At 50.3% G+C, this 23665-nt stretch overlaps 1 protein-coding gene across 1 annotated transcript in view; it reads left to right on the top strand.

Moving 5' to 3' along the window:
* The window catches only part of LOC144168794 (uncharacterized), an 86051-nt gene extending 62426 nt beyond the window's left edge, over positions 1-23625 (top strand). The window contains exon 5 of the mRNA XM_077697761.1: positions 18035-23625. Within this exon, the coding sequence (XP_077553887.1) occupies positions 18035-18357 (323 nt within the window). The 3' untranslated portion in view covers positions 18358-23625. The remainder of the gene's footprint in view (positions 1-18034) is intronic.
* Positions 23626-23665: the final 40 nt, after the last annotated feature.

The raw sequence follows: 23665 nt of genomic DNA, 5'->3' as shown, positions 1-23665 counted from the left end.
GGAAAAAGTGTATTCTGGAGCGTGCGGACGGCAGGGAACAAGGCACACCCGCAGCCAATCTGTGACACGCTTCTTAGCTCCAATCAGCTGCATTTTTGAAAGGATAAATGAACGAATCATGGAAGACACAAAGTTCAAACTCGAAGGCGCCCTTTTTTAGCAAAAGAATTACTGTTGAGAGCAAAGTAGTGTATACAAACTCGAAAGGGAAAAAGACGGGCGGTCGTTTGAACCGGACCGAGGGTTCGAAGCACAGAGCCGCCTGCGCAGATGCCACGGGGGGAATGGAACACCACGGTCGCAGCTGGGACGATGGACCCCCTCGACAACCGCGTCTCCCGGTCGGTCAGCGCGCACGCCGCATGTGTTTCTTAGAAAAAACAGGGCTAGGCGACCGAAGAGGGACGCTACAAAATAGAAAAAGCAAACAGAACGGGGGGCTTCGCGACACCTTCCCCTCTGGAAAAAAGAGTGCCCCCCACTCTTGTACAAAGTTTCAAAGCATGACACAATTTTCACAAACTAACAGCGATAATGACAGTAAATGTGCACTCGAGAAGATGAAACATATTAGTCCTCAAAATGTCTCGGCTGGATCAGTCAACGCACACGCGTGCACCTAGTGGAGTTCCGTCTTTCACTTCACGCGCACACGGTCTCTTGTCCAACGCAAGCGAAACACTCCACTTGCATGCAACGTCAAGTAAACAACAAAACCGACAGCGGGGATAACAACAGAATAGCATGCACGCTCTAAAACTCGCATCTTCTAGAAATCGTAAAACAGCTCCCTCATAGAGGACATACAGAAAGGTCTGAGGAGCAGGACACGAAAGAAATAGTCTGTCCTTCAAAACAAATTGCCTAAAACATAACACTGAAACAACTTGCAAGGTAACTAAAAGTAATTGTCAAATAAAAAACAGAAGCGCTGTGTCTGCAATCTTCGCACACGAAAATTCTCATTGTCTTACGCATAGGCTTCGAGATTACAAACGGTTTCTAAGATCTTGGGCACTTTGTTGAAGAAACAAAAATATACACGAGGGCTCACTTTACTGAAGTGGGGTATCACGCATCAGTAGAAATCTAGGTAAGTACATCTGCCACTGTTAGGCACTTCGTTGGACGCATTTCTATATTCAGGTCTAGTCGTTCTAAAACAGCCCTACTCGCCCAGTAAGGCCAAATTGCACCCAAAGTAGATCGAAACAGCTGTTCGAACACACTATACAACACGAAGAAACTGCTAGGCAAGAAAACAAGTTACAAGAAAGCTTTTAGAAACCAACACGAAAGAACAGCTCAAGAAAAACTAGTTAAATACCATAAAAACTGCCGACCATCCAAACATAAAAGCTATAAAATTCAAAACTTGGTCGTCGCGCACTTGATACAATAAGGTTTGTGCCTTGCAAAGCCTCTAAGCACAGTCCAGACGCTCCTACCCGCTGAATACTCACCTATGAACAATAAAACCCGAAAAACATTCATACATACTTTTTCGTGGACACGAGTGGTAGAAAAGATAAAGGTAAAGATAAACACATGATCGAATATTTACACTCAAGACTTTAAAAGTATACGTATCAGCTACCCTACATGCTTACAAAAGAAGAACAGAGACTGCCGAATATCAGCAGTGGTGAGAAACTGTCGCCAACCTGATGCATTCGCAGAACTGCACACCCGCTAGCCCTCCCCGTCCGCGGCATCCCGGGCACCCCCGTTGGTGTCTTTGTACTTTCGTGCAGCGTAAACATCTCTTCTCAACTGTTGTTTCCCTCAGACCCCCAACCCCGTAGTGGCTGCCGTATTTGCTTCAAGACAAAACCTAACTATGGTGGAAAGGAGCCGAGGAAACGGATATCAGCAATCACATATATAGTGTGAGTTGCGCAAAAATCAGCCTTTTCATAGGCGCGTGGGGGTCTTCCTCTTCTTCAGGGCTCCTTCGCTGAGAGCCGAACGCTTGTGCCGTTTAGATCCTGACTACAAAGTCGTCCAACTCCCACGCGAAGAGCCCACGTACCCCACAATAAAACGGCTGCACGCCCATAATTGTTGCTTCAGCATCAGCAGCGGCTAGTTACAATAAGCAGGCTGGTGTTGGCAAAGCAAATGAACCAAAGACAAGCAACCAGTGGGTGCCCCAGAACAGCGGAGGAGGGAAGCCTACAGGCCTACAGTCATGCGGTGCGCCGAGAGGCAAAAATCTCTCACCTTACTGCGTGCGCAGAAATTAGGCGGCCGCGATGAAGGAAGGCAGTCGCGGCGGCGTTCGGTCTGCATCGGGGCCGGGGGCTCTTCCTCGCAGGAGCCGGTGCCGAGCATGACGGGCCCGGCTTGCCCCGGGCTGGTAGCGCGGTGACGGGCGTGAAGTCGGAAAGTCTTTTCTGGTGTCGCGCATGTCCTCGCTTGTCAGTCTTGCTCGAGGTGTGCGGACAAAGCACTTGAAATCAGATGAAGCTGGTTCGGTGTGCTGGAGGGATATCTTGACGATGAGCACCATGAAGAACATCGTAGAAAGGGGGGATGAGGAGCTCATGATGGCAGAGCGGGGTGTTCGTTACCGCGCACCTTCCACCACTTTTGTAACGGCGAAATTTGGTCCAGCACCGCTACTGTTGAAGGATGAGTCTGGCTATGAAGCACTCGAAGGTTTCAGATGTTCAAAGGTTAACTGGTTTAGTTATTGACACTTCGGTTTAAAACATAGAGACAAAACGTTACAACTGTTACATAAAAATAGGAGAAAACAGGCAATCGAGGGTACTTAACGAAACATAGTTGGCAGGCGAAGGGCTCCTGGCGTCTGACCCCGACGACCGGCAGCAAGTGGCTCCCCTGGTGCAGCCGCCCTCAATAGCCGGCGGAGCCGCGTTATATCTGGGTCATGCAGTCCGGTGGGGGACGTATTGGGGGAAAAAGTGTATTCTGGAGCGCGCGGACTGCAGGGAACTAGGCACACCCGCAGCCAATCTGTGACACGCTTCTTAGCTCCAATCAGCTGCATTTTTGAAAGGTCAAATGAACAAATCATGGAAGACACAAAGTTCAAACTCGAAGGCGCCTTTTTCCAGCAAAAGAATTACTGTTGAGAGCAAAGTAGTGTATACAAACTCGAAAGGGAAAAAGATGGGCGGTCGTTTGAACCGGACCGAGGGTTCGAAGCACAGAGCCGCCTGCGCAGATGCCACGGGGGGAATGGAACACCGCGGTCGCAGCTGGGACGATGGACCCCCTCGACAACCGCGTCTCCCGGTCGGTCAGCGCGCACGCCGCATGTGTTTCTTAGAAAAAACAGGGCTAGGCGACCGAAGAGGGACGCTACAAAATAGAAAAAGCAAACAGAACGGGGGCTTCGCGACAATATATTGCACCCTGGCAGAAGTGTCGAGGGTGGAGGTGTCGTCTGCTTGGAGCGGTTGGTTGGCCGTTTCAGGGGCTTCAGGCAGGAGCGGCGCCGGAGGGGTGTTTGAATCGCCCGCCAGCGGGCGGCGTCGGCACACTCATGCTGGTGTGTTGAGCGGAGCACGCCGCCGTTGCGCAATCGTTTGGCGCCCCCGCTGCTTAGGGAGGCGGGTCGGCCGATATAGCACGTTCCTGGGCAGAGTTAGGCCTGGCCAAAAGATGGTTGTGGCCAGGACGAAGATAGTGATAGAATCACCCACAGGGCGAGTCGGGGCACAATCTCGGTGTCGAAATGTTCCGCACAATGAGTGGCGCATGGTGGAATGCACGGCCGCTGTACACGGGACGGTGGACCGGCTGGAGATGGAAGTTGTCACGGAGCTCACGGGATTGCCGCTGGTCCAGTCGGCGACTGCAGCGCCTCCCGCCTTGCTTCGAAGGCCTTTACTCTGGCCTCCTGTTGTTTAGCCCTGGCCTCCCCTGTCTCCAAGAGGGTACTCAGCGGCGGCGTGCTACGCCGCATTCTCTGGTGTAGGGCCACCCTTGCTCCGCACCGGCACGTCCTCGGGAGGTCCTCCTCCGGAACCCTCAACCGGCACTGGCTGGTCCTCGGGGAGTCCTCTGGCTGCCACACTGGCACTGTATTTTAAATGGACAAACGTCACACCACTTCCAGCGCTTTGCTAACACTATGAAATTTTCACTTACCCTGGGTTCTCTCCTGGGAGAATATCCTTCTCAGGCTCCAAAAGTACCCTCGGGTTAATGCTGTGCTGCTTTTCTAGGATTGCAGCAAGCTCCCTGTGTGAGCGTTTCAATGGGTAAACCAGTGAATAGGTTAATGGGGTCCCGAGGTGGCTCAGGGTGTGAGGGATGCGAAAACTGTTGAACAGTTCAAGAAATAATTCCAACTTACTCTTCGTGTTCGCAATTTGCGGGGGGATGGCCTGAGGAATTATTTTTTTTTGCCTTCTTGTAAGACCGCTCCAATGATTTCCATTTATTCTCCACTTGTGTGGCGGTCATACAGCAACTGAACTCAGCGTTTATCAGCTCTGTCAGCTTCAGCCAGAGCTGTTTTCTTGTCCTAAACAAAGTTGAAAAAGTGTATAGGTAAAGTAAAGTAGCACTTGACTGGCACGAGTTGCATGCTAGGAATGCACAACGTTTTATATAGAACTTTCTGAATGTAATAATGTAATATTGGTGCTGTTCTATCAGAATATTTCCATTTTGACTGGCACGTATTCCAAGCACTCGGAGTAGTAGGAAAAGCTACGTGAGCTTCAGCATTCCGCAAGGAATTTTAAATTGTTTGGAACTAGAAATCCGAGCGGCAGTGCCAGCGCCCCGGTATGTACAGTTTATTTGCAGTTACTGCATAGTGGCATCCTGTACATAATTTTTGCACACAAAGGATGACACACCGGAGGGTTCTCGATTTGCCCACCAAGTCCTTCAGCTCGCCGTACTGTGCCAGGAAGAACTTCATTCTTCGGGCGCTCCACAGTTCCGGCTCATCAGCCAGTACGGCCGCAGAGGTGTCACCGTCACTGGCTGCAAAGTCGGCGGTTGTGACGGAGGCGGCGAATTCTCGTCACCTCCCGCCGTGAACCGCAGCGTGACGTGCTGCCCGTCTGCAAAAGTGCACACGGTTGGCACAGCTTAAAACGACGTCTTTAAGCCACAAACTGAGACCCAAAGCAACGCGACGAGGCGGATGTGGCTACGACCACAAATAAACCACTCTTGACCGCTACCACGTGTTTATTGCCGGCATGCAGCATCACTTACCGATTGTCTCGTACAGGTAACCACTGCCGTCGTGCATAGGTGAACCGTCTGTATTGAAACGTAGATATTGTATTGCAACGTAGATATTGTATTGAACGTCTATATTGAAACGTCTGTATTGAAAACGTCGATAACGACGCGCAGCGTCGTCTGCTCCTTGTTTGGCGGCACGTACTCCATGCTGCTGCACTAAATGGCACCACCTTTTCCGCAATTGCAGGGCTAGGAAGAAGTAGTGCCAAGGTGCGTCTGCACTGAGCCGGCACCTTGACAAAACGAGGACGGAAGTGCAGAGGGCGCGTGCGGCACCAGAAAAACGACGACTACGGTGCTGCACCCCTTGAACTGGTGCAGCCAGTGCAGCCAAATCGAAGAGACCTAACAGATAAATATTCTTCCACCGTTGTCCAGGGCTGTAGTGTATGCCTTGCGGTCTTACAATATGCGCAACCCTAGCATTGCACATGGCATGCACTCATGCACACTGCGAGGAACCACCGTGGGTTCGAGCTAACTGAGCACGCTCATGATGCTGAAATGCCGTAGCGCCAACTCAAGGCCACCGATCGGTCACCGGTGGCACTGTCGGCAACTCGTGGTGCGACCACCGTCGGCTCGCAATGTTGGGCGGGGCCCTAAGGTGGATGCCAACCACCAGCTACCAAGGAACCGGTCGCCACACCAGCCACCCGCATCCCGCACGGGGGCTGGCTGTCTGTACCGTGTTTTCCTAATGGGCTGGATTCAACACTCCCTGCTTGTGCCTAGCTAGAAGGCATTGGCTGCAAGGTGCGGGGGCCGCTTGTGACCCATCAACGTCCGCACAGATATCGAAGGATGGGAAATAGTCCGGCGAATTATCGCGCAGGTGGGGCACCTTGCGAACCTTCCTCTCGACATGCTATACTCGGCCTGGTTGGCATCGGCCTCGGGAACAAGCTGGAGCAAAATGGCATGGAGCCATTCATTGTAGCCTACGTTGTAGAGCATTGCCTAGATCGTCACCACAAACCGGCTGACGCTGTGGCGGCCTGGCCATGAAACAACTTGGCCAGGACCGTGACAGGCTCCCTGAACGTGTGGATTTCATCTGAGTCTTACATGCCTCCTCCTAAGTAACTGGTCACCGTACCAAAGACCCGATAAATGGTCCTATCAAGTAGCTTGCAGACGTCATTACAAACTCACTTGTTAGCACTTGTTCCAGCAAGCAACGCTCGGCGGCCTGGCATCGCGCCGCGCTCGTTTTGGCAGGTGAACCTGGGTTGGTTTCTTCTGGTTTTGTTGGCGCTTGGGCTTGCACTCTGGATCGGTGGCTTTACTGGAAGGTGGTGGCTCTTTGGAGGTTGCTGCGGATATGCGGGCGCGGATAGTCGCCAGCCGGGCTCTTGCAGAATGTCGGGGTCAATATCGTCGCCTTCCACCATATTGTAACGGCGAAATTTGGTCCAGCACCGCTACTGTTGAAGGATGAGTCCGGCGATGAAGCACTCGAAGGTTTCAGATGGTCAAAGGTTAACAGGTTTAATTATCGACACTTTGGTTTAAAACATAGAGGCATTGGCTGCACAGACATTGAAGGATGGGAAATAGTCCGATGAATGATCGCGCAGGTGGGGCACCTTGCGAACCTTCCTCTCGACATGCTCATACTCGGCCTGGTTGGCATCGACCTCGGGTACAAGCTGGAGCAAAATGGCATGGAGCCATTCATTGTAGCCTACGTTGTAGAGCATTGCCTGGAGCGTCGCCACAAACCGGCTGACGCTGGTGGCGGCCTTCCCATGAAACAACTTGGCCAGGACTGTGACGGGCTCCCTGAACGTGTGGATTTCATTTGAGTCTTACATGCCTGCTCCTAAGTAACTGGTCACCGTACCAAAGACCCGATAAATGGTCCTATCAAGTAGCTTGGCTGTCCCCTTGCGGACAAGTCCCCTAAAGTCACCCCCAAGGACATAAAACTGCCTTAGGTACTCCTTCTCTTCCTCCAAGATCTGTCCGGTCAGAGCCATATGGCCCAGAACGTAGTCGGCCGTGAAGGAATGCCTCCATGTGTTCCCATGGGCCCTGAGATGGGATGCAGAACCTATGCGATATGGCGCATAAAAGACCTTGCATCCATGGACCTGTATTGCAGGGTAGCCTTAGTCGGAAAGCGCCCAAGAAGTCTCAAAGCACCCTCAGAGCACCCTCACGTCAGCCTGAGCAAGCAACATAAGCATGTAGGCCTGAAAGTCAGTGGGGCCAGGGGAGCCCTCCCAAGATTTCTTGTATGGTTTTAAGCCAATCAAGAAAGTGACCCCCCCCCCCCGTGCGACGGCGGTAAACGTGAAACCAGCGCTCAAAGATGGCGTATTAGGCGCCCTCCTGATAGGATAGGACATCCCAATGGCCCTGCCCGATGCCAGGTCCCGCTCTGCCAAAACAAGGTCCCCAAAGACTTGCTTAAGTACCATGTAGTTGGCCTGGCTCTCGTTGTAGATGACTCTAGGCCTTTTTCCCCGCTTGATCACCTCGGGCTTTGCAGCGGGCTCAAGCGGCAGACTGTCTGGGGGGACCGTCAGAGTAGAGCACTTTTTCGTTCACCATAGCAGCGCTAGCCTGCATGTCCTTCTGATCCAGAGGGCGAGCCGAAGAGCGTAACAAGAGGGAGAAGGCCGGCAGCAGAAGAGGTCTGATGTTGAGCTGTGAGCGTGGCGATAGTAATGTCCGGAACCTGAACCTGAGCTATCTCCTCACCACCCTCGGTAAGTGGGAGATCTGCTGCCATGTGGGGGAAGAGTCCCAAAAAACACCCAAGTCCGGAGCTGGTCTGGCCACCAACTCTGTGAACCCCTGTGCCTGGAGTGCCAAATCATGGACATCTCCCGAATAGACATAGTTATCCACGCCCTGCAGAATGTCTTTGAAGAGAATGCTGCGTACTACTCTGTCTATCTTGGAATGCACTGGTGGTGCGGCAGGTCCATGCGGTCGAGGGGGCATAGGGCGGGAGTGCCGGAATCCTCCTAGAGTAACCAAAGGGACGCCGCACTAGCCGAGTTGCTTGACAGTCTCAGCTGACAGGGGCGTCTCCATGTTGGAATACGCTACCTTTGCAGACTGAAAGGAAGAATCCGAAGCGGCCGCAGCTTGCTCCCAAATGATCCTGACCAACCGATAGGCACAGGTGTGTTCCCGCTGAAACATACTCAGTCGCGCGACAGAAGCGCCGCGAGAGTGGCACCAGAAAATACGGAAACCGGCCTGTGTAACTTCACTGCAGTAATCTGCACTTGCCCGGCCACGTCTGAACGAAAAATGCAACGCCCGCCGAGCGTCTCGGAACTTAATTTTGAAGAGGCACAATCGCGCCCCTCCAATCGGCTGTTTCTGAATCCCTGATGTCGCCCTCTTTTGAGAAAGGCCCCAGGTATTTGGACAATATGCGACAACATGATGTTGTGACAATATGCCATGCTAGAGACAGGAAATTAGGCCACAGCGCAACAAGTCCCCTTGGATTCCAGGTCTGCGGTACGAAGCTGCGAGAGGAAGCAACAGGAAACTGCGTTGAAACCAACATGACGTAGCAATGCCTTAAAGCGACAAAGAAACTTCTGTTCCTTTCAAGTTAGGTACAAAGATAGCGAGAATGTGGTTCTAACGTGATAAATACCGACTGCGACAGCTCATCAATTTCCTTAGTGCAAATATTTTGCTGTAATTAAATGCCAAGGCAGCCAGCTGTCTAGTCCTCCTCGCTGGCCTGCTGCCTGCCTAATCTGTGTTGCGTTTTCATTCATTTGCATTCAGGCTGACAAATGAGCTTGGCTTGTGGCACCTCTAAGATGGACACTGCTAGCAGCTAGTGGTTATTGATTCCAAAAGTAACGGGAAGCTGCGGTAAATTTGCGATGATTGTCCGTCTAATTTGCGCGCGGATAATTTGCGCGCAGCCTTATGAGCAGCGTTCATAGCGGTGGACATAACCCCCACACTTCATCCGAAATGTATTCTTGAAAGTACTCAAACGACTGCCACAGGGCTTGAACTCCACCGCTGCCTGAGGTGGCATTGAAGTCTGGCACCCATGTCTGGGGAGAACTGCAAGTAAAGTGCATTTATTTATTTATTTATATACATACCCTAAGGGCCCCGGGGGCATTACAAGAAGCCTATACTATGCTCGCAAAAAAAGAGGTTTCTGAGACGTGGTCAAAATATCTGGTTTGAACGTAAACTACGCTCACGTCTTCGGCCCCAGAAATGGTAAGCCGTACCTGTCGGTGGCATTCCAAAGTGCGGCCCTTTTTGGAGCTGCAGGTACGGTCTGTACGGGTTCCTCGTCACTGCTGTCAACATCTGGTTCAGAAACTTTCTCTAGGTCATCCGAAGCAGCAACGTTCTCAGGGCTGCAATTTTTTCGAGTATTCGCTCAGCCGTTGCGTCACAAATTCGTGGTCGGTTTCGTGTGAAACGAAAAACAGTAATAACACTTTTAACAACATAAAAAACCAGACAGCAAAATACAGGCAGAGTATGAAGCAAATAAAAACACATTGAAAGAAACCAGCGGGAAAAAAAATGTGGATTCGGTCTCGTTGGAGCTTGGTGCTAGGAGGATCGCTCTCAAAGTGTTGGAAGGCTAACTTTTTGAATGCAGCAAGTGTTCCCACATTCCTGACACGTCACGGTGGCGTTCCTGTGCCTCACAGCCGATGGAAGCGCATGAAAGCGCTGTGTCCTTTTTTTTCTTTTTTTTTTTCAGGATGTGAGTGAAGGGGGCCATTGTGCTTTAAAGGGGTGAGGGCAGTGAAGTTCTGAGGAATTCACTACTTTGAAAAATAGAGAGGCGTTATGGGTGGCTCATGTTCCTGAATCCTAAAAGTAACTGACTGAGGCCTAGTTGAGCGATTGAAAGAGCAGGGAGTAACTGCTGCTCACTGCAGTTACAAAACAACATATTCTAAGGCCTCAGTCACAAAACAGAACATATGCTAACGTTTGATAGCAGCACAGCACCCTGCCAGAATCAGTGAATAGTGACTTCGTTCACTACAAGACCAGCAGGACCTATTTCCCAGACATAGGGCATTGGCTTAACTGTCAACTGTATGGGCATAGTAGCAACACATGCCAAGAAAAGCAAACTAGTACAAAGTGCTCTGGACAGGATGACCCAACTGACAACTGTACAAGCATGCAGTTCAAGTGCTGTAACTGGGATGGTCCCCACCCAACTCATTCTTGCCTTTGTCGAAGGGCGGTGGAAGTGACTTGGTCTCACCCCCGCTCCCCCAAGGGGCTACCCTTTGCAGTGCTTGCTTTTACAAAAATTTCTGTGGTTTCCATAAAAATTTTGTTGACTCAACATTGAGTATTCAGAATGGAGCCTTGAGCCGACATCAAACCCAGTTTTCAACAAGCACAATAGAAAAGAACAAAGGGTTCATTGTCCACGTGATTTCCCTGTTAAGTAAAGACGATAGGCTGTTTTTTACATATCCGGTGCTTACTGGGGGAAACTTTTGGTCAGGCTAGCCTGCAAGAGATAGAGTGCATTTCCTCTATACTACACAGTTACCAATCACAACGTGTAGTCATGGGCAAAATGTCAATGCGACCATGAGGCCTTAGGGTAGTGAAGGCACCTCCCATCAAAGTTGCAGGGTATAACTTGCATAATACACATCTGCACACATTGATAGTAGGACTATCGCCTAACCTCTGTATGGCTGCTGACACATGCAAAGTTCGTGGCCCAAAGACTTGTTCCAAAGATGCCCAGCTCATTAGTTTGCATATGCTTGCCTGTCTCATGCTCCTCTCTCTATTATCTTTTTAGCAACACATGGCCTAATCCAACAGCAACAAAAACTCCATTTGAATCGGCCTCTCGTCAGAATTTTTGTTTTTCCCTGTGCTTGCAATGATTGTTTCTTATGTAGTAACGAAAACTTTTTGTTAAAAATAAAATGCGTATAGTTAGTTTGGAAAACTTTAAAAATGTAGTCTTGCTGCACAGTCCAACACGAGCTCTAAAAAACGGAGGGTTCTGCACTCTTTGTTATTTCGGCATAGAGAGAGAATTGGGTGATTTGCTAGAGTGAATAATAATGAATGACAATGAATTTAGTCGAATTCACAATGAATGAGACAGTTTTGTTTTTGACTCTGAACGCAAATAATGCACAGTCGCCAACTACAGCGCTCACCCGCACTGGCTCCAAAATGCCTTCTTGGGAGCGTCCCCTGAGCGTTGCTCTTCCCTCTGCACAAGGTTTTCCCTTGCAACTCCTCTGGTGTGAATACATGGCACAAAAGAGCCCTGGCAATATTTCAGGGCCACTTGCATACACATGCGTCAGCTGGTCCAGGTACGCCTTCTCGATGAACCTGCGAACACAAAGTGAAACCGAAATGGCTGAACCAATGTGAACTCTAAAGGCGCAGCCACATGCAATGTTTTGTCAATTTTGCCAATTTAATGTGGGACACCTGGCTTGCGCTTGCCAAGACTACATATAGCCTGTAGAAATTCTTCTGTCGTCGAAGGTGTTTTGAAGAAACTCAAAGGAAGTACGTGGTTTGTTATTTCAACTGTGTATTCTGACGCTTCTCATTGGAGCCAATTCAAGCAGTCACCGGAGCGATGCTCGTCCATGGGCCCCTCCGAGTCGTTCTGGTTTCTTTCTCAGCCACCTTTGCGGCCACCAAGAGTGGACCCCTCCTTCACATCCCGGAATCCTCTGAGCAGTCCCCTCTCCCCAGTGTTGTGTCAAGGACGGCAGCCGACGACAAGGGCCCAGCGGCTGGAGTGAGACATGATGGGCGCCGGCACGGTCCGCACTGAGTGTGAGGGTAACACAAAATGTGTGTTACTACAGTGCTATTTGACTTACAGTGCTATACAGTGCTATTTGACTTAGTGTGCCACTTTGTTTCAAGATTGCCATTGAATGGTAATGAGAATTCAGGGGCCAGTCTGGCTGGATGTAGCAATTCGATTCTCATTAGCTGGCAATGGCATTTCTTACTATATTACCTCTACATTACTAGGTTGCTAGGTCTAGATGTAGGTCTAATCTAGATCTAGATTACTCGATTGCTATGCTGCCACTAGATTACTTCTTAAGACCTGGGCACCTGGAAAGGCGAGGCCCAGTTCAACACAATCAGCAAGCTGGTAACTAATGCCATCCTGCACGTGCTGGTAAGCACTTAAAGATCAGTGCAGCTACTGTCTTAGCCGGGCACATAGGTATATTTGTGTACCCGACACACTTCCAAAAATTTATTTCTTTTTCTGTGGAAGCAAATACAGCGCACAGATAAACTACTTGGTTGCTTCTTCCACCCCGTTCTCCTGTTTCCATAGCACGGACATTGAAACGCTCTTTTCAGCATGGAGGAAAGGGAGGACAGCGTGGCGAGTGCAAGCATTGTCATGCATTAATAGAAACTGTGGCGATGACCCGTCGCCCCTGTAGCAGGCAGCCATGGCACTGGGCCTGTTAAGCATTCTTCAACGCTTGTCTAGCGTCATTTCCTGTGGCGGTGTGTATGGTGGTCATTGCCACTGTTGGCTTGTGGCCTGCATGACTGGCATTGCTTGTCTGGCAACTCCAGCTAGGCCTCTCCCTTGGCTACTACTACCAACTCTGAGAGCCATCATGACAGCCACCGGAATGGCCGATTGCATCGGGGAACAGCAACCTGCCGCAAGTACTGTCTGTGATGACTGCCTTGGCAGGGACATGAGAAAAAGGAGAAAAGGAACTCGTCATCATTTGGATTGCCAAACTGCCGCAAAGTGCAAAAAACTCAAGAGGACAAAGACAAAAGACAAAGGAGACAAAAAGGCAGAAGACAAGGGGCGTGCGGGACATGGAGCTTGGAACCCAGGCTGTTCAAGCGCAACCGAGACAGGGCACGGTGCGGTGGTGGATCTCTGCGTCAGATGGTCCCTCGGCGGGCCACTAGGTTGTGACATCATCTCCCTTGGTGGCCAAGGTGATCTCCTCCGCCTGGCCTCTCGGGTGGGCTTCAGGCGCTTCAAGGCTCTGTCACGTCGCCCTGTTGTGCCTCTAGCCTGCGTTCCTGCTGTGGCAGTGCCCGAGTTTGTGGGGCTTCGGCGGCTCCTCACTTGGCCTCTGACTGCCTTGCTGTTGCATGGCTGTGTTTGGAACCCGAGAGGTTCTGATGGATCTTGTGCTAGCATGTTCCTGATGCATTTGTGCAAGGCCCTGCTGACCTTTGGGACCCTCACCCTCGACGATCTTTTTGGCCTGACAACACCACACACCCGAGCCGTGTGCAAGATGACTGCTTTGTGCGGCCAGCGTCAGCCAGGGTTGTGGGTCTTTTAGTGTAGCCGTTTTTTGTGAACACTTTCTAATTTATAGTTATTGTGTGTGTCTGTCCTTGACTCATATGCGTTGTCAGATGCTCTCATCTCGTGCACGTTCAGCATCATGCTGTCATGTTTCTGAATGATCTTAGTGTAACACCGAGGCAAATAACGCACTGACGATCAGTTACCTCGTTATCTGCCTCTAAATGTCTCATCAGGTTAATCGTCATTCTCTTGGTAGAATGGCTGCTTTTGTCTACAACACAAAGTGGGCCAGAGAAATAGTAGTAATGAGTATACAATACCACGGGGAAAGGTGTTACGGTTAAGGGAGGCTGCTGTAGAGATGAAAACCAGGCATCACGATCGCTCACAATGGGACTTGTTCATGTGGGGAACTCCGTGGCGCACTGATGCATGTTATTGCTGATGGCAGTATGCCTTGGCATGGTTGTAGGGTGGGGAGCGCAGAACTTGTGGTGGCAAACTTCATCCTCGATTCTTTAGGAGATGGATCGGTGCTACGGCGTTGTCATTGTTTCAGCGGTGTTGTTCAGAGCAGTGCTCTTGCCTGCAGAGCTTGCCAGCCAGGGCTCTCTCAGCACGCCGGCTTCACACGTGAGTTGGCGCAGGGCAGCACACAACGGGGTCTGCTCGACCCAGAGGAAGGCAATCAGTGTGATGACGTCTGCGGCGGCGCCCTCCGGGTCCGGGCCACTGTCCACGCATGGTTGCTTCTGGCGCACGCGCAGGGGTTTGTCCATGGACGGCACGACCTCCATGGGATCGTGCAGCCTCTTAATAGGCGGGATGTGCTGCAGCTGCAGAAAGCGAGATTCCGTTGCCTCGTGGGTTTCCTCGGCGCATTCAATGCCATCCAATGCTCCGTTCGGAACACTCCTATTCGCTCACGCGACTGCTAAAGAAAACTTTGCTGCGCTGCCTCCACGGCCTAGGGGATGAAATCTGGGCTGCGGAAAGAACGCCCAGGGTTCGAGCCCCAGCAATGCCAATATTTCATCCAAGTCTCGTGATGTTTTTCTCTTGTGCAATGTTCTCTCAGCTCAATCCTCTACAATGATTCCTTAAAAAAAGTGGCTTTGTATGCATGACCAGTTCGACACTGCACTTGCTTGATTTAAGTAACCATCCACTACAAGTTATCAAGCGGGTAGCACCTACGTTGCAGGAAGCTCTTGCGCCAAACACTGCAGCGACTGTAGAGCAAAGGTGCATTGCTTTCGTGTGAAGAATAATAAAAAGCAAAACAAGAGCACATGACCACAAACGTAGCCTCCTGCCGGTAATAAAGCAGCGTTTGCCCAAAGCAACTATAACGGAATTGATCAAATGCTCGTCACATGACTTCTGGTCCAATCCACTCCATTACAGGTAAAGATGGTGTACGTCCATGATTCCCATGTAGAGAAGAAGGCCAATGAATTTCAGCATCTATTCGCTGGTGTAACTTCCTTCCATGATCCGTTAGCCTTGCTGTAGGTTGGTTTTTCTAATATTGTGGTTCATGCATACTTGTTTCTGTTCATACAGACCATTTCAATACCGGTCTGTTTACTTTATGCTTGTGCACACATGCTTGCAACGGCGCCTTATTTTTCGTTTCCTGTAACACAGAATTAACTGAATGTTGTAGTTGTAAAACAAATCCACTGGAATACATAATTGCTGAGGCACCTGAATAAGGAATATGGAAGATGCAAAAAACAGTTTCACAAAGCACCTAGAAACAATTCCTGAAATATTGCCACCGAGTCATCTAGCTGTTATGTTATGCCTGTGGTGCTTACGAACATCGTACGTTACACTGGAAAGTAAGAAACTCTGTGTGCACCAGGTTTTATAAAGAATAGAAATAAATCATGTGCGAGGACTGCCTGCAAAGAGAAGGGAAATATACTTTTGTTAATATAGAACATGCGCGGAAAGTGACACTCTTGACAACATACATGGTGTCGCGCACAGCGTGTCGTCCTCGGGCTCGGTCCTGTCTGTGGAAACAAGAAAACAGCGAAATCGCGCTCACCCACAGAGTATAAGCGCCCACCATCCATTTATTGTGTAGTCAGAAATACTGACATCACTTTATTGCCTCTAGTAAACAGTTGGAGTTTGTGGCTTTAAAAGTAGCCTGTAACAAAGAAAACAATGGAACACATGGCGGTATGTTTGTGTTCATCCAAGGGCACAAATTAGTTCCTACCAGATTGGTCCTCGTCCACGTTGGACTCGTTTCTGTCAGCGGCAACTGCATCGCTGTCAACGCCGGTGCGGGCCACTTGCGCCCTGGGTCGGTGCGCTAAAATCGCGTTCATTTCGTCGAAATACACCCACGCGGAGGACTCTGCGCCAATCTTGCTTACTTCGTACAGTTCCTGGCGGAAGAAAAAGGAAACCACCGGACATTGCACAAAAATGCTACACCGAATGAATGAATTAATAGTGATAATACGAGACCTTACCTTGTTGTATTTCGCCTTGAGGTTTTTCCAGTGGGTCCTCAGCTGCTGCCAACTCCACCGGTAACCAAGCTCCTGCATCTTTTCCTTGATTTACAGAAAATACTTTTGATTCCTTTGATGGCGTGAATCTAGCAGCGCTCCCAAGTCCATCTCGCTTATTATAGCGAGAAAATGGTAAGTTTCCTGGCTCGAAAATGTTGCGCGTGCCGATGCGGGTGCATTAAAGGCGGACACCATGGTCTGTTGCGAATTCCTCAATGTGCGCGGGCGAGTGAACCAGAGTGAACCACTCCGAATAGTCCGCGCGGCACTCGTGGGCGGCGCGGCGGGCGCCTTCCCGCAATTCATCAGTTCCGCAAATACGATGAGACTGCCGCTACATGCGTTCGGGAAGTCGCATTTGCATTCTCGATCTACCCTGGTCTAGCACATGATATGCGACGCGTCTTCCAAGCGCATTGGCCTGCTTACATGCGATGCGGTACGGCAATGTGACAAGTCCAAAGGGTACGCTACTGTCGCATTCATGTAAACGCGCTTCATAAGTTTCCAGTCTGGAACAAAAGCAACTTCTTTTTTTTATGTGGTACCCATACTCCATGTGCTCAAGGACAGCATGGAGCTCATCACCAAAATGGAATATAAAACACCCTTGAAACATAAGGAAAAGCCAACACAGTGTTTACACGCTAAAAGTGAGTAAAGGTACATCCTCACTTGTGGCAACAAGCGTGCACAAAAAAAGGCGTGCCGCAAAACGATCTTTCGCGACAATGTTCCTGTGCTGCGCAAAGATGGGTCTGGGATCCATTTTTCGTGGTCCATGGAATCCATAATGCCCAATTAGCTTCAGTGGTTCTGGGTTTGTCACTGTGGTTCTCAGTCACCATTGTTATTAAATTGGCTGTAGGCAGCTGTAAGCAGTATGTTATTCAATTGGCTGTAGGCGGTATCTCTGAGAACGCTTGCTGTATCCCGGCATCCCATTTGCTGCTCGTTCTGCCCCTCCAGTTTTTCCAAATCACCAGCAGTCCTGCATATATATATATATATATATATATATATATATATATATATATATATATATATATATATATATATATATATATAATATAGAGTGTACACCATTTATAACGTAACCGCTTCTCTCTTTCGTGAACACGCCATGGGTCATCGCTTACGGGTGAGCAAGGATTTTCAAACCTCCTGTGAAAGCTAAAAATTGCCCTTTGCGGACCACTAGCACCATCTGGCGTATTTATTGAGAACTTATTTTTCCATTCCATTATTGTTTATTTCCATTTTGCGTATGAGACGGTGTAAGGGGGGGGGAATTTAAACCCAAGGTAGCAGCGAGTTGGGCGAAAATGGTGTCCTGTTTCTCTGCGTGCTCCACAAAGATGACAACTCATTTAGGAACTTTGGCCACTGCTGCTGCTGCAGCAGTGATAACTCCAGCAACGATGTTGATTCGTCAGATTTTAGTTCTGATGAAGACACTCCCATTCAATGGCCTCCTGCCTGGTTCCTGCTTTCTATGTGACGACTGCAGTTTTACTTTCATGTGGAGGGTCCAGACAACGTGCGGTGGGGAAATTTTGCCAAATGCACCACTCAGTATCGCGTTATCACTTTCAAGATCGGTTCTTTCCAGCTCCTACAAGGTGGTGCTGCGGAAAACAGCAATGGCCGACAAGACGGTGATCAAGCCTCCATAGCAACATGCACACCAGCATCAGTGGCAGCCTAAAAGCCCGCAGTTCCACTAGAAGCAATTGCTTGCCTGAGAAATAAGAGCAGGCATACATTAGTAAAGCGAGACAACATTAGATTTGTTTTAGTGTGCCTGGTGTGACGCAAATGAAACTGTGTGTGAGGAAATTCGCGGTGCATGGCTCAGTCCACACGGAAGTGGTTTGAGAACAATCCCGTCTCATTGGGCAAACAAACTTCTATAGGATGTGCAATGCTAAGTTTTGGGACTTCATTGTAGTGTGCGTCATCGCAGTGCCGGACCAATCTTGCCTGGAGCTGCCATCGCCAGACACTGGGGAGGCCCTGCACATCACCACGACCCTCCGCGGGGTCCGCAACTACTGGACCACACCGCCCCAGGCCATCCGCCACGAGGCAGCCGCCCTGCTGCAAGACGAGCTTAGCTGCTACGTGCCTCTCTTCACGGACGGCTGCGTCATGCACAGCACGTGCAAGGGGGTGGCTGCGTGCCTGGTACCTGAGCAGGGAGCTAGCCGGAGCTGCTCCCTGCCCTTCTCCACCTCCTCTACAAGGCCTGCGCTGGCTAGGCTGCCCCTTGCAGCTGACCTTCCCTGAGTGCCCTCGAGGGCTCCAGAGCCACCCGAGGGCGGACATTTTCACGGATTCCAGGCCTGCCTTGCTGCGGCTGCGCGCAGCTGACCAGCCCACCAACAGCAGCGGCTACCCAGAGCACACCTTTCCAGCCAAGCTGCACACTGGCCTCCCGAGGCTGTGACCTGCAGCTCGCTGCCGCAGCGGCATCCTGGGCAATGAGGACGCTGACAGGCTGAGCCTGGGCGGCACACCAGGAGTGCACCCCAAGTTCCCGGGACGTCACCGCCTTGAACAGGGCCCGCACCGTCCTGGCCCGCATGGTGCAGATGATGTATCCTGACCCATGGGTTGGCCTGGCGCCGCGGCCACTGCCTGCACGCATCAACAAGGATGCCCGCTGCAGTCTGCTCCACATGCGCCTCGACTACTCCAATGTGGCGGAGCGCCTGCACTGACCTTGTGCCCTAGGGGCGCAAGGCCTCCTCTACATGTATGGGCTGTTCGGAACCAGAGACGCTGGTGCACCTACTCCGCTTCTTCCCCACGACACGGGGCCGAGAGCAGAGCTACACCGAGTGCTCCAGCTTTAAGGCCTGCCCAGCGTCAGCGTGGCAGTCCGTCTGTTCCCGAAGGGGCTGCGGCAACCCAGTCTGAACTCTTCCCCCATCTGCTCCACTACCTGGAAACGACCATCCTGATGCAGTGGCAGTAGCCCGGACTGCAGTGACTGACTCGTGTGCCCAGACTGGCAGCTTATCTCTTATTCATTATCCTCTATATATCTTTCTGTTTCTCTCTCAACTTTATCCTTCCACTCCTGATCTACTTCCCTTCCACCGCCCCCACATGGAGCACCTTGTGTATTTACATTGACAGTATTGGTGACACCGCAGACCCTGAGCCCCCATACTCACGCTGTTTCCGTCCTTGGCTAGGAGTTTTAAGGGGAAGGTAGAAACCACAAATTGTGGCCGTCAGAGCCTTCGTCAAGCTCCCTCCCTGGCTCCTTTCCAGGGAGGGAGCTCTGTGACCTTTCTCGGCAGCAGGGTAAACCGAGCGAAGGAACTACCCCTGTCCTCTGCTTTTTTCTCTACTGTGTGCAAAAGTCAACCCCCTCCCCTCCCCCGAAAATGTGATTGGTCCCTGAAAAGGTAAAAAGGGGCCACACCAAAGTCTCTTTTTCTCAACTTCCAACCATAGCTTCCCAAAGCCTGACAACTACTCTTGTTTCCTGGTCATCGGATCGCTTGACGCAACGCACCCTGCTGCCTCAAAATCGGTATTTTTGATCACAAAGTACCCTGAAGGAATGAATGGGAAAACATACAGTGCAAAATAACCAACAATGAACAGGTGAACTCCTTGTTGAGGTGAAGAACCAGCAACAGGTGACAACGCTTCTTGGGCAGACTAAATTGGTTGATTTGTACATCAGGGTCACACCCCACCGCAGCCTCAGCAGCTCGCAGGGTGTCCTCTCTGAGCCAGATCGGCTAACCGAAAGAGAGGCTGACCTTCTCGAAGGATTTAAAGGATCAGGGTGTCACAGCCGTGCGCCGTATCGTGATGCGCAGAGATGACAATACCCACCAAACATATCCTGACATTCCGCCGCTCATTGCTCCCAGATTATTGAAATGCAGACTTCGTACGATGTAGCATTCTTCCTTACATACCAGCATGCCCTACAGCAGGCCATTAACCTCGGCCCTGTTTACGGCATGGAATGAGACTAACCAAAATCAGTTTTATGTATTTATTTGTCCGTGTGCAGTGCATTCAATTTCTTTTTGTTGGTTTTCAGTGCACCTAGGTGACAGTCGCAGGGTATATTTATGAATTTCTGCATAATCATCGTTGTTCAGTGTTGTGCTTACCCCATCTCTCTATCTCGGTCTTTGTCCTTCCTTGCGCTGTTTTCACCATGAATTCTTCATAATGACTGCCACACTTCCCTTGTTGGCTTCTTGATCTGGCTTTAATGATGCTGGAAATAAAAAAAATAAAAAATAAAATAATTATGAAACAAACGAATGAAATCAAAGCAATGAGCAGACCTGCCAACTCTCGCGAATTGTCTGGGGGACTTTCGAATTTCCACCACATCTCCATTGTGTGAATGCTATCTCGAATCTCCCAAAAAGTGGCCGCCACAGCCCAGAGGTCGTTTTTTTAAAGTCCTGCGTGTACGTTAGTCTTTCCTGCTGCAACAGCTGCAGTGCTCTGGATGAGCACTCACCACCATACTTATAGTTCATCGTGGCCATAATGTAGAGTATCACTAACTAGCGCGACTAGGTGCTGTTGGAATGTTCATGGCTTACAAAAGCCACCCACAGGAAGCACTCACCACTATGCTGAACAAAGCCATCGAAAAAGGTATCACAACGATTGTGTCTGTCTGTCGTAGGTAACATTGAATGCATATTATCGGCAGGAAGCATTGATGCGAGTTCGGGGGGGGGGGGCAGGTGCGCTACGTTGGCTGTGCTGCTCGAGGCGGCTGTGTATGCGTAAATGTGTGCCTTACTCATGGTGAAGGGTCAGTCAGTGAGCAATGTTTTCAGCAGATATATTCTGACAAGTTTTAAAAGCATGCGAAGCCCGCAACTGCTATTGCAAATTTTCGAGCAAGTGCCTTCCTGCCGGCAAAGTGGGAAGGGAGCGCTATCCCGGAACACCAAAATTCAGCATGGCAGCAACAATCCCCCACCAGTAAAAAATGCAGGATGCACATGCACCTAACATTTTGCCAATGTTAGTTATCGCTTTCAAAACAACCAAAAGACTCCCGAGTCAGTCCCAAGGAAAAGTTTGCAGAGTTCTACTTGAAGTCCGCCCAGTCTCCTCATACCGTGCCAGTCCACCATGCAGGCTGCCTTCCTCTGAACCATCTATCTCTCGGCAATAAATTTGAACACATGCTTCCACCAAACTAAACCGACACCACCAAAAGAAAAACGAGAAGAGGCGCGTAGTTATCGGGCCATCAGGCTGCTGACCACAATTGAATTGGATCTTGGCTGCCAGGCACCACTGGCTGCGGCCTGCCAGTGCTGCCTGGGCATGGTGGATTTTGGGGAGTGGACCGTTGTGTCTCTCTATGCACAAAAGCATGAACTGGTCCTGTGCTGGGACCTAGGACAGGGTGGGATCACTGGCAACGAGTTGGCAGACAAGAGGGGTGCTGCTGGTGAGTTCAGGAACCTTAAGACCTCAAGCCACACATAATACAACACTTGCGTAGAATGTGGCAAACACACTGAATTGAACAGGCGGACGACAAACTACATGCAATAAAGTCACACTTGGGATGATACATGACCAACACACAACAGACTCACAGAAGTTGCCTTAGTAAGGCACTGCACACATCTCGACAAACACTTCGCCCAATAATGCTCTCCAAGGCTCTTCTCGCACGGATGTCCGAGGTCGCCTTATCGACAACAAACTAAACAATCAAACCTTAGATAGGTAAATACGTCACTGAGAAACCAGATAGGTTCACAGATGTATCCATTGCAAATAGACCACACACGCCGCGCGCACGCATCTCTTGAATGGCACACTCCCAAACGGCTTCAAGGACCAAGCACCTATGGTTCAGTGTGCCACCTCATTAAGAAGGAGTGCAGAGCACTAAGAAACAACCACAACGTCCAGGTATGCATCGACTGGATGCCGGGATATGCGGTTATCCTCCTGAACGGAGTTGCTCACGCAATGGCGAGCGCGCGAAATTCCACGCTCCACTCCCTTCCCGAACACCCGGTGCCACCACTGACGTCGACCCGGCCAGCCCCTCTAGGTAAGCCAAAGGGTTTAGCGACCCTCCACAGTTAATGTGGCGGCACGTACTAACCCAGAAAGATGCAACGGCCCCGCTGCAATCATCGACCCACCGTACGCCTGCCCGTACTGGAAGGCTCCAGTCAAGCAGGACATTCGCCACCTCGTGTAGGACTGTGGGGGCCCCCGTGAACTACGAGCCTGACACCCAACAGCTGCCATCATACGAAGAGTGGACGATGCCCACGAATCCTAGTCAAGCTAAGGAGAGATTGCTCTCCCTGTAGGAGTTCGCGAAAGAGTCGGGCGTAGCCTGAAGAATTTAGGGCCTAGAGGAGTCCTGCAGCCGCTTCCAAACACCCCCCCCCCCCCCTGTTTTCTTAGGCCACTGGCCACCCTTTTAGATGCGAAGCAGCTTATGGTCGAGCTTGTTCCCTCCGCCGTTGTGCAGCGTCCACACCCCCATGCGCATGCCTGGCCAGGCACCACGGATGATGATTGTGACAGGATGCCCCTAGGGATCGGCCAACCAAAGAATCCAACCACCGTCGTCTTACTGTGGGGGAACCCTGAGTAGTATGCGAGGCATTCCTCCTCTCCTCTCCGACGCTCCTTTCCTCTCTGGCATTCTTCCTCCTCTCCTCTCTGTTAATGCGCAACGAATGGCAACACCTGCGGCTTTGCACGCGATAATGCAAAGCAGCTTAGGGTTAGAGGCGCGATGGTAGCCGCTGCATACTCCGCAGGGGGCGCCACTGTAGCTCCGCGGGGTAAATGACGCGCATGAAATTGTTTTTGTTAATAAAGATTTATACTTATATACCGCATGCCGTCATGGAGGCGATCACAAACTGCTTAAAGCGTTTCATCAGTCCCGACTCCGTCTAGACTTTTTGTGAAGAGATGAGTGCTGAAGTACAAAGATGTGGCCTGTGTATAATGTTGGAGCAATCCTTGTTCTGCATACCAGATGGCCTTGTACACAAGGGGACTGAGGCTTCACTGCTTGATGTAAACTATCCTGACTCCTGTCGAGAGAAACAAATAGTAAATGTTGAAGAGCAAGTCTTGCACGTCCTATATTTGGTAGTCCGAGAAAATGAGCTGCTCCCAGAAAAGTCGCGTATATTACACGCAATTCAAGTTTTGCTCTATGTTCTGTGGCTAGAGAAACGTTTTTCTATTTACTCTTGCGGTCTGGAAGTTCTTGTTGAAGTCGAAGCAGATAAAGATTTTCTTTTTCTTTGCACGTCAATTCCTCACCTGCAGAAGTTTTATTTTGCGCATCATCTTCCTGCTATCACGAAGACTCTTCGTGCAGTGTGTTATCATTTCGTTTCACTCAGCTGAAACTTTTTTCACACAATCTTTTTTCTGCAATAGGGCTGTATTGCGTTTAGTGGAACAATGGAACCCCTATCCCAGTGAAATTGGAGATATTTTGTACTACGTACCTACTTATGTTTTGTGGGCAAATAAAACTGACATGTCATGTTGCATCGCGTTTGTTCATTCTGACGTTGCGCCTTGCACCTGC

Source organism: Haemaphysalis longicornis, unplaced genomic scaffold, assembly GCF_048455015.1.
Source record: "Haemaphysalis longicornis isolate Haplotype H1 unplaced genomic scaffold, Haemaphysalis longicornis Haplotype H1 scaffold_2, whole genome shotgun sequence".
Taxonomy (NCBI): Eukaryota; Metazoa; Arthropoda; class Arachnida; order Ixodida; family Ixodidae; genus Haemaphysalis; species Haemaphysalis longicornis.
This window is presented reverse-complemented; position numbering and strand designations above follow the sequence as displayed.